Genomic DNA, 12,138 nt, shown 5'->3' on the forward strand with positions numbered 1-12,138 from the left:
AAATTCCACTGCAGTTAAAATCTTTTCCTGTTTTCCACTAAATAAGGTTCACTACAACTTTGCGCCAAAAAACAAGCTGTCACAGCAAAATATAATACGCAAACACAGAGAATTCTTGGGTCGTTAAGGGATTAAAGAGACCTCTAGTGGTGAGAGATAGCAATTAAACCTGGAGCTCATTTGTCAAATACGTTTATTTTACTTTTACTGTACACCGTTTACTGACACAATTAATCCTTTACTCCTTGTATTTTTGTCATCTGGTCGTCTCTAGTGTCCAGCAGATTTGGGCACTTCAAACGGTTGGTCACTTTCGGTGACACTTTTTCTTGCCAACATAACTGCATTTTAGGCTAAAAATCACTGGAGCTAATTTATGGCCACCAAGTACATTCAATGTAACTGTGCAGGAAAGCAAATGGCCTGTAAAAGCAAAAAGATGCAAAATTTATGATGAAACCCAAATGCAAAAAAAATTTTTATCCCAAGATATATGCATTTATGTAAAAAAAAATATCCCCAAGATCATCAACCTGTTTAAGTTCTAAACTAGACATATTTGAGTGCAATAATGTAACAAGGAGGAAAGAAAGATAGATGAATGTAATTAATGTTCCATAGCTGCTGGTTAGATTAGCTAATTAAATCCATAGAAAGCAATATAAAGTGTATTGTTTGACCAATCTATGTGTTCACCCGGTAAAGCATCAACTCTGTATCAAAATTTGGAAAGAGGAGGACATCGGAGCATTGTGCTAATACCAATAAGTTTATTTCTTAAATATAACAGCATGTGAAAACAAACGAGTATATAACATAAAAATCTCAAGGAAAAGACAGATGCGTAAAAACAAGCCGGGGCATACAGCAAGGTAATATATATATTGTTACAGTAGGGATAATACTAGTAGTTGCCATACACATACACTGAGGTGCACATGTGGTCACTGTTTTGTCATATACAGATGTTGTGATATGATACCAAAGATAACTGTGGTTGCTTCTATACAACAATAAAGTGCAAGTGCAAATAAACCAAGCAGTGCAATTGGCAAAAATCCCACAATAGCTGACCTATATAAAATCAATGGACACATGCAGCACCATCACACAAATTGCTAGTGGAGCTATCTAAGCAGTGTATGGAAATGGTACATACCCATTTATTAATATTGTGTCAACCCAGCTGAAGCCCCTGCATGAAAATCCTCACTGAGGGATCCCAACATATGCTTTGCGGTCTTTAATTAACTTGCTTCAATAGGGGTAACGAAAAGTATGTTGCACCCACCAGTAGAGGGAGGGTTGTTATATATGTGACACCGGTCACATGATGACTACCATGTTGCTGGGACCGTCTTTAGCGGCACATGTGCTAAAACTGTATGTTCATCACTGTATGTTCACAGTCTACTATTCTGGCAGGCACTTGCTTACGCGTGCACATCGTCCCCTCGGCGTCTAAGTGGTGTTTTCACAAGTTTGCCACGGCAAGTGTCCCACACTGCCGCATGTGCAGAAACAGGGATGCGGCACCATGGCTCCCGAGCATGCAAAACAACACTTAGACGCCGAGGGGACGATGTGCACGCGCAAGCAAGTGCCTGCCAGAATAGTAGACTGTGAACATATATTGATGTGGGAGTTTTATGAATAGAGAGATTGTTACTCAGTATCACCAGATGGAATGAGTAAGTGCCCTACAAACACATGGGGGCATACCTTAGAGGACTACTCCTAGCTGTATTTTTAGCTTTCAGGTAGCCATTTTTAATGCTCCTGTTACTATACCCCCAGTCTTTAAAGCAATTTTTTAAATCTGCAGCCTGTGCCTCAATTTAGCATCTGATGAGCAAATCCGTCTCATCCTGAGAAACTGACCAGTCGCAACTGCACAAATGATAGAGAGATTATGGGCTGATGACGCATGTAATAATGAGTCCACTGGCGTGGTTTTTCTGAACACATCTGTCTGGATAGTTTGATTAGTATTTACCTCAATGTTAATATCTAAAATGTAATTTTTTTGTGGCACTATATATGTATGTAAGTTTGTTATTAAATGCATTGACATTGAGTTGCCCAATAAAAACCTCAAGCTGCTCCACTGTCCCCTGCCAGAAAATAAAAAATGTCATCGAAGTAACAAAGTCAGCACTGCACATGGGCACTGGCCCGTGCCCCCATCATCTAAAACCAACCTCTCAAAGTATCTCAAAAAGTAGTTGTTGAATGAAGGTGCACAGACACATACTTGCTCTCTAGCACATATGTGCTGTGTTATTTTGCAGCATTGTTTCTGAAAATCTTGACATAAATTTTGCTGTGTGCCTTTCATATACTAAGACCCCGATTCATCTCAATGTTTACGCCAGATATCTTTTTCAATATTTTGGCATTTTCACACTAGTTTTGGTCAGCTCAGCCAAAATGTGCAGAGCTGGGGTGGAACAGGGCTTGGCAACGCCTGCCCAGCAAAGTCATCAAAAGTGATGACGTGCCTTACACTGGATATGTTACTGCAGTCCCCTACTAGAGTAACATTTCTGGCGAGGTCACTGATAAGATGCATCTTTTTCATTAAAAGGTGTGCTCCTCTTAATAAATTAAGCTTGTCTTATTCCTGCACGCCAACTATTAAGACTGTCATGCAAAACACCAGTCTTATTGAATCAGGGCCTATGTGTTAAAAAAAAAGTAAAAGCTTGAACTGGTGGCTCTGCGTGCGTTGGGAGTTGTAGTGTCACAACAGCTGCAGAATCAAAGTTTGTTGACAACTGAGTAAACGTGTTTTATATTGTATACGTGTATTATATTTATATTTTATATCTACATAAAAATAAAGAGAAATAATTATCTCCATGTATTATACTACTAACCTTCTCCAGTAAAAGATGACTTGAGTTTGTCAACAAGATTAATTGAACAATAATATAAGTAGTTTTTTTGCTTCTAAACCTTCATTATTTTTTTTGGCTGTGACCACAGGTGGCAGAAGTCGTGTTTCCCGCAGCTGAGAACATTGTGGTGGACCTCATGAAAATACTCAATTTAGATGCCAAGGAAGTTACAGTGAGGACCTTGTCAGCACAAGGGGAATCTGAAGACTCCATCACTGCTTTCATTCCACCTGATTTACTGATGACTCCAGCACAACAACATCCAAGGACTATGTCCAAATGCAAGCCATTAGCTAGTGCTGGGATGCCAGATACCAAAGATGATCATGTATGTCCACACAGAAAACTGGATGATGCTTGGGACCATTCCCATTCAGTGTCTCCCATCCACGGGCATACATTGGAACCTCCACTATCAAATTTTCACAGCCCAGGTCATGGTAGAAGGTCCCCATCTCCTCAGCGGATACTTCCACAACCTCAAGGTGCACCTATTTCTAACACAATGGCCAAAGCAATGGCGAGAGAAGCAGCACAAAGGGTTGCAGAGAGTACCAGGGTAATGTATGCATTGCCTTCAGTGATGTTCTTTTAGGGGTTTTTTTTGCCTTAAATACTATGCACATTTTCTATTGGAGATATCCCTGTACATATTGCGTTGACAAAGCTTGTACTACAGTGCACCAAATCTATAAAAGTATCTATATTACTATAATGACTTAATCCAACGTACTTCAGTTTAGGTGTGAATTGTGCTTTTACCTTTACATACTGTATGCTCTTAGCTTATGTTCTGTTTCACCCACCTCAGAATGAGAAGAGGAACCTGTTCAGTGAGAGGAGTAATGCAGTACATGATAACTCGGATGAAGAAGAGGATGGCTATGATTCTCCGCACATTAAAAGAAAAGGAGCTTCTGTTGATGAATTCCTAAAAGGCTCAGAGCTTGGGAAGCAGGTAATCTGTGAAGTTTGAAAAGACCTCAAACGACGGAGAAAAATAATAAATTATCTAGTATTTTCGATGATGTAACAATATAGATTGACTGCAGACCAGGTTTAAAAGTAATGCAATGTATGTCCCTGACGAGTACACATGTTTAACTTTGTTTTCAATGTCATAGTCGACTCTAAAGCAGTCCATATTTGGTTATTTTCTTAATTCATAGGCTTCCTCTATGTGAAAATAAGAGTCAGATGTACTTGCTGCCTCTCCAGCACCAGCTCTCCGATACTACTCCCATTCTTCATTGACTTGACTACAGCAATGATGTTACTTTGACATCACATAACCGCTGCTGACAATCACTGGGCTCAGCATTTGGGTGCAATCTACATTAGCATAACTTTTGAACCTAGTGATTGGCTCCAGCAGCTATGTGATGTCAACGTGACGACACTGATGGATGTCACAAATCATTCTCAAGTCATGCCTGTCACCAATATTTTACATATAGAGAGAAGCCTGGCTCAACCGTTACTAGTGCTGAGAAGTAAAAAACAATCAATAATTATGTACAGTAAATATGATACTTTGGCACTCTAATTTTGAAAAAAGGAAAAATTGCAAGTTCCAAATGTAATAAACGTTGATATTTATTATTAGTTCAGTAGTAATCAATTAGAAAAGACAGCATCCAATGGACGTTTCGGCTCTTTTTTGGCCTTTGTCAATAAACTGTCATGTGCACTAAGGGTAGTGGAATAGGGGATCTTGTCAATGAGCCTGTAGATGTGATGATGTGCGATACCAGGTGTATGACCAAGGACTCTTGTCTAGTACTGACAGTGTTCTTATGTTGGGATCCTGAGAATGAAGGGCTTGACTTCATGTAAATGGGGCTAGGCTGCATGGCAAATAGCAGATAGCTACATGCTCCACTGTACATGGAAAATCTGTGAAGGGAGTCTAACACTGAAGCCCCTTCATCCTAAGCATCCATGAGGTCTCCACAGATACTACTACTGGTAAACTGAAGTGTAAAGAAAAACCGATAAGCTTACCACACAAGGGGTTAATCAGAGACTTGATCCTCGGTGGGTGCAGAGAAAAACTGAAGGAAGCCCTTGAAGCACAACTACCTGGTAATTAAAAACTCTTCTTTATTGCAAAAGAATTAAAAACATTCCATGATTAAATCTCTAAATCTGACGCGTTTCTGGCAACCAGTTGCACTGATTCATAGCATATACTATAACTAAGGGCACTTGGTTGCTAGAAACGCATCAGTTTAAAGATTTTCTCATGAATTCGAAATAGTTTTAATCCTTTTCCTACAATAAAAGAGAGTTTTATTTATTACCGGGTGGTCGTGCTTTAATAGATTGCTGCTGTTTTTTACTGGTAAACTTACACAACATTAATATAATGTATCAGATAAGAATACTGTTTCTATAGTTCCCTAATACATAAGGAAATCTATACATTAATGCACCCAACAGGCCAACATTTACAACCATCGTTTTTCAACTGTACTGTTTGTCTTGAGCGAAGAGTCAGATTCCTGATTAATGTCTTCTACAACATGTAGCCATGGAATCATTCGGAGGGCCACAAATAGATAGCTAATTCAGATAATTAATGAGTAAAACATCTGCCCCTTTTCATGTGTCTGTTAAAACATTTATTGAGGATAAGCAACTGGGAAAAGGGAAACGTAATTTGTGGCAAATTATCATGGTAATAATTGTGTAATTTAATTAGGAATATGTAACATTTGTCAGGATTTTAACTAGTGATTAGTCATTGCACCATGATGTACCCGAAGCAGAAATGATCAGTCTGACAATCAGATTTAGAGATCAGAGTGTGGAGACATTATATAGGGCACTTATTCCCTTATTTCTGGGGAGCAGCTTAATATTTTACGTTCCTCCCAACAGATGTCAGTGGAGTTACTTTAAGATATTGTGCCCTACATTAAAAGGCAAAGCAAGCTGAGCACAGAAGCGTTATGTGACAGTGACACGAAATGTCAGAGGACAGAAATTAAATCTAAAGCTCTTTGGCTTAGTATATGTAACTGATATTTTTCTTATACGTATTGATTTATATGCTTCTAGATGATTTTAGGTTTAGGTTTTGCACCAATATCATTGCTTACTTGGGGAGGATGTTCTCATACACAATAGCCCATCTTTACAAGCAGAAGGAAGGTGCAGATCAGAAGCCTCTGATGAAGCAGGAGGTGAACTTCAGATACCCTCACAGTTTCAGCTATTGTCTGAGCCCGCTGCTTAGTAGAAGTCACTTGGTGCACAAGTTAGATGTAAGGCTATGTTCTCATAGGGCATTTTTGCTGCATTTTTTGCATAGGTTTTTGCTTTATGCAAATCCATGTTAATAAAACGCTGCCTTCACAGTCCCAGCAAAGTCTACACACACAATACACACCTGCAGTTTTTTTTTTTACTGTTTTGTCAACTACCTTGGTATTTGCTGCATTTTTTAAAGAATGAGTAGTGTTTTTACCGCTATTTTACAGCGTTTTTTTACCAATACAAATCAATGAGGAAGTTCAAAACCGCGGCAAAAAAACACAACTATAAAACTGCAGGTTATTTCCTGGCCCAACCTGAGGTTTTGCTGCACAAAAAACCTGAGCAAAAACGCCCTGTGTGAACATAACCTTAAAGGGAACCTGTCACCTGATTTGTTGACTATTACCTGCAGCCATCACCACTGGGCTCTTATATACAGCAATCCGGAATACTGTATATAAGAGCCCAGGCCGCTGGGTATTCATTTTGTGATATTAATGCCTCTACTTTCCACAACCCGGAAAGTTTTAATTAGTAGGAATTATGTGTTTCCTATATCCTGCTGTCTCAACCAGTGCTTTGTGTTATAGTAGGATGGGTCTTATATTCCAAAAAATATCGTACATTTTATAAGTTATAAATAAGAACACAAAGAGTGGTTGTAGTAGAAAAATACAAGGCCAATTAAATGCATCACTGACAATACATCTGTAATGATAAACTTCAGGAATTGAAGGGAACCTGTCACCAGATTTGGGGCCTATAAGCTGCAGCCACCACCAATGGGCTCTTACATACACTGTGTGCAGAATTATTAGGCAAATGAGTATTTTGATCACATTATAATTTTTATACATGTTGTCCTACTCCAAGCTGTTTAGGCTTGAGAGCCAACTACCAATTAAGTAAATCAGGTGATGCGCATCTCTGTGATGAGGAGGGGTGTGGTGTAATGACATCAACACCCTATATAAGGTGTGCTTAATTATTAGGCAACTTCCTTTCTTTGGCAAAATGGGTCAGAAGAGAGATTTGATGGGCTCTGAAAAGTCCAAAATTGTGAGATGTCTTGTAGAAGGATGTAGCAGTCTTGAAATTGACAAACTTTTAAAGCGTGATCACCGAACAATCAAGCGTTTCATGGCAAATAGCCAACAGGGTCGCAAGAAGCGTGTTGGGCAGAAAAAGCGCAAAATAACTGCCCATGAATTGAGGAAAATCAAGCATGAAGCTGCCAAGATGCCATTTGCCACCAGTTTGGCCATATTTCAGAGCTGCAACGTTGCTGGAGTATTAAAAAGCACAAGGTATGCCATACTCAGGGACATGGCCAAGGAAAGGAAGGCTTTGAACAAGAAACATAAGATAAAATGTCAAGACTGGGCCAAGAAATATCTTAAGACTGATTTTTCAAAGGTTTTATGGACTGATGAAATGAGAGTGACTCTTGATGGGCCCAGCCGGGAGCTGAAAAAACAGTTAAGAAAAGAAAAAAAAGGCTGTGTCCGGACGCTGCACAGATTCAGCTGAATCTGTGCAGCACGCAGAAACCGCTTTTTTTTTTCTTTTCTTAACTGTTTTTTCAGCTCCCAGCTGGGAGCAAGCGGCCAGTGCAGCAGCGCAATCCAGGGCCTTTACCATAATGAAAGGGAGTGTCACCCCAGCGATCCTGTCCTGGATTCACCCAGCCGCAGATCGCAGGTGAAGTGACCGCTCACTCTGCAGTTATTGTGCCTGCCAGCACAACTGTTCAGAGGAATTAGGAGAGCGGTACTGCAGACCTTGACCTGGATTAAACTGTGGCGGATCACAGACAAGGAAATCGCTTACCCACGATACTCCAGAGTTGTGCCTGTCAGCACAACTCCTAGAAGTGAGTGCAACTTAAATCATTGTACTTCATTAATCATCAGTTGGATTTTACACAGGAGCACTTTTCTTGTTTTCTTTTAAATGACGTAGTACGCGTCATGCACGCCGACTTCAGGAGATGGAGGACAAAGATGGCCGAAAGAGGAGGTGCTGCACCCGGAGAACGGAGACACCCATTTGACCAGTCTGCACCGAACCGACCATTTAGGTAAGTATTATAAAGTCATTATTACGTTCTACACAGCGGCCTGGGCTCTTATATACAGCATGTTAGAATGCTGTATATAAGAGCCCATTGGTGGTGGCTGCAGCTTATAGGCCCCAAATCTGGTGACAGGTTCCCTTAAAATTCCTGAAGTTATCATTACAGATGTATCGTCAGTGATCCAGTTAATTGGCCTTGTATTTTTCTACTACAACCACTCTTTGTGTTCTTATTTATAACATAAAATGTACAGTATTTTTTGGAATATAGGACACATCCTACTATAACACAAAGCACTGGTTGAGACAGCAGAATATAGGAAACACATACAGTCAGGGCCAGAAATATTTGGACAGTGACACAAGTTTTGTTATTTTAGCTGTTTACAAAAACATGTTCAGAAATAACATGTTCAGAAATACAATTATATATATAATATGGGCTGAAAGTGCACACTCCCAGCTGCAATATGAGAGTTTTCACATCCAAATCGGAGAAAGGGTTTAGGAATCATAGCTCTGTAATGCATAGCCTCCTCTTTTTCAAGGGACCAAAAGTAATTGGACAAGGGACTCTAAGGGCTGCAATTAACTCTGAAGGCGTCTCCCTCGTTAACCTGTAATCAATGAAGTAGTTAAAAGGTCTGGGGTTGATTAAAGGTGTGTGGTTTTGCATTTGGAAGCTGTTGCTGTGACCAGACAACATGCGGTCTAAGGAACTCTCAATTGAGGTGAAGCAGAACATCCTGAGGCTGACAAAAAAGAAAAAATCCATCAGAGAGATAGCAGACATGCTTGGAGTAGCAAAATCAACAGTCGGGTACATTCTGAGAAAAAAGGAATTGACTGGTGAGCTTGGGAACTCAAAAAGGCCTGGGCGTCCACGGATGACAACAGTGGTGGATGATCGCCGCATACTTTCTTTGGTGAAGAAGAACCCGTTCACAACATCAACTGAAGTCCAGAACACTCTCAGTGAAGTAGGTGTATCTGTCTCTAAGTCAACAGTAAAGAGAAGACTCCATGAAAGTAAATACAAATGGTTCACATCTAGATGCAAACCATTCATCAATTCCAAAAATAGACAGGCCAGAGTTAAATTTGCTGAAAAACACCTCATGAAGCCAGCTCAGTTCTGGAAAAGTATTCTATGGACAGATGAGACAAAGATCAACCTGTACCAGAATGATGGGAAGAAAAAAGTTTGGAGAAGGAAGGGAACGGCACATGATCCAAGGCACACCACATCCTCTGTAAAACATGGTGGAGGCAACGTGATGGCATGGGCATGCATGGCTTTCAATGGCACTGGGTCACTTGTGTTTATTGATGACATAACAGCAGACAAGAGTAGCCGGATGAATTCTGAAGTGTACCGGGATATACTTTCAGCCCAGATTCAGCTAAATGCCGCAAAGTTGATCGGACGGCGCTTCATAGTACAGATGGACAATGACCCCAAGCATACAGCCAAAGCTACCCAGGAGTTCATGAGTGCAAAAAAGTGGAACATTCTGCAATGGCCAAGTCAATCACCAGATCTTAACCCAATTGAGCATGCATTTCACTTGCTCAAATCCAGACTTAAGACGGAAAGACCCACAAACAAGGAAGACCTGAAGGCTGCGGCTGTAAAGGCCTGGCAAAGCATTAAGAAGGAGGAAACCCAGTGTTTGGTGATGTCCATGGGTTCCAGACTTAAGGCAGTGATTGCCTCCAAAGGATTCGCAACAAAATATTGAAAATAAAAATATTTTGTTTGGGTTTGGTTTATTTGACTTTTGACCTCCTAAAATGTGGAGTGTTTGTAAAGAAATGTGTACAATTCCTACAATTTCTATCAGATATTTTTGTTCAAACCTTCAAATTAAACGTTACAATCTACACTTGAATTCTGTTGTAGAGGTTTCATTTCAAATCCAATGTGGTGGCATGCAGAGCCCAACTCGCGAAAATTGTGTCACTGTCCAAATATTTCTGGACCTAACTGTAATTCCTACTAATTAAAACTTTCCTGGCCATGTAAAGTAGAGGTATTAATATCACAAAATGTACTGTACTAGGGTACAGATCTATTGTTAGTGTTTCTCTGCAGCAGGTGTATTATACACATATAGCTTTACTTCATTCACAATATGTAAATTTATGTACACTCTCTTCAGAACAAATATAAGTACAACACTAGTGCAGAGTGTGCTGTATATACACACAGCTCTGCTACATACACACACTGATCTGCTACATCAACACACACACACACACACACACACACCCACCTCTACTGCAGCATACAAACTGTCTATACACTACTACAACATTTTAAAGTTCTTTCCAGGCATCAGCCTGATCCAATTACCTGAAAAGTCCTTTAACTAGTCCTATCCTGCTGCATCTGTGCATCCTCAGTGATGTCCAGGTCCTGGTAGATTTCTCTCCTGCCCTGCAATGATCATACTGATAATTGTTGGGCTGGAGGACAGAGAACTATATTAATGCATAATGCTGTCAGTGATCGGGAAGGGCCCTGTGTTACTTCAATCATAAGATGCTGCCTCTGGGCTAGAAGACATATGCTTTATTTGCAAGATTTTTTTTCTGGGTAAAAATTCTTTTTTAAATTCAGGGTTAGTTGACAAATAAACCATGTGTGTGTAATACATCTAGCTGACTCTTGAAGCTCTTTATCAGGTGATTTCCTGTACCGAGCTGAGCTAATAGTTAGCATGAAAGCCTCTGGTGGGAAGCACCATTTTTCACACCACTGTACCGGTATTAGGCAAAATGTCTATGATGACCTAATAACACCTTTAAAATCCTCTTACTCAGTCTATCCTTTGTCCTAGAGAAACAGTAGTTATCATTGACTAGCAATACCCAAAGTGTACATATAATTTACAGTTCCACAACTGGGCTTCTTTCAAGTTTACCTGTCATTTCAGATAACTTTTCAGGATAAGGTGTCATGTATGTATATCAGAAATAACAGTTTCGTGCTAATATGTGACTTATATCTTACATATTTCACAGTTATCTCCTCTGTTAGATCTATCTCTAATTTTCATCTGTCTATGAGCTAATAGGTAGAAACTAGCTACTTTGATGTCTCTTATAAACAGCACACACAGAGGGCTGCCTTCCTTGTTTTCTTTGTCTCCAGCACACAGGTACACACGTGGTCAAAATTGTTAGTACCCCTCGTTTAATGAAAGAAAAACGCACAATGGTCACAGAAATAACTTGAATCTGTCTAAAGTAATGTACAGAATAAACCAATTAACACTTATTGCCAAGTGTAGAACAGTGTGGGTAAAATTCTTGACTTCATCGGGTCTGGTTTGCTGAATTTTTTTTTTATAAAAATTGACTAAAGAATATGTAGTGATTTGTGGCATATACTGTTCTTATATAATGGTGATTATAATGATTGGTTCCAGAAATTCACTGTCATTTTGTTTGATTTTCTCCATTTCCGAACTATTCCTACATACTTGTATTTTGGTCATCATAAAAATGTACCTACAGATATCATGAATGTGTTTCTTTCTGTTTGATCTGAACAGCCGCACTATTGCCCTGGTGATGACTATCATACAGAAAGCAGCAGGGGCTCTGATTTATCAGACATCTTGGAAGAAGATGAGGAAGAACTTTATTCAGAAATGCAACTAGAGGATGGAGGCCGGAGACGTGTTAGTGTTACTTCCCACAACACCCTTAAGGTAAGGGGACTGGCAAGCAGTTGGGTTAAGTTTCCAAAACCTGGATAGTTTAACGCTAAAGGCCCCGTCACACGCAGAGATAAATCTTTGGCAGATCTGTGGTTGCAGTGAAATCATGGACATATTGTTCCATTTGTACACAGCCACAAACCTGGCACTGGTTGACCACACTTTCACTGCAA

At 39.8% G+C, this 12,138-nt stretch overlaps 1 protein-coding gene across 21 annotated transcripts in view; it reads left to right on the forward strand.

Moving 5' to 3' along the window:
• RIMBP2 (RIMS binding protein 2) overlaps positions 1-12,138 on the forward strand; it is an 877,394-nt gene that overhangs the window by 728,500 nt on the left and 136,756 nt on the right. For all 21 annotated transcript variants that reach the window (XR_012725119.1, XR_012725121.1, XM_075322225.1 and 18 more), the window contains 3 exons: positions 2,989-3,459; positions 3,712-3,858; positions 11,798-11,956. Coding sequence is in view for 19 of the 21 variants with exons in the window: in XM_075322225.1 (XP_075178340.1) it covers positions 2,989-3,459; positions 3,712-3,858; positions 11,798-11,956 (777 nt within the window). In the remaining 2 variants the exon portion in view is untranslated. The remainder of the gene's footprint in view (positions 1-2,988; positions 3,460-3,711; positions 3,859-11,797; positions 11,957-12,138) is intronic.

The sequence above is a fragment of the Anomaloglossus baeobatrachus genome, chromosome 1 (genome assembly GCF_048569485.1).
Source record: "Anomaloglossus baeobatrachus isolate aAnoBae1 chromosome 1, aAnoBae1.hap1, whole genome shotgun sequence".
Classification (NCBI taxonomy): Eukaryota; Metazoa; Chordata; class Amphibia; order Anura; family Aromobatidae; genus Anomaloglossus; species Anomaloglossus baeobatrachus.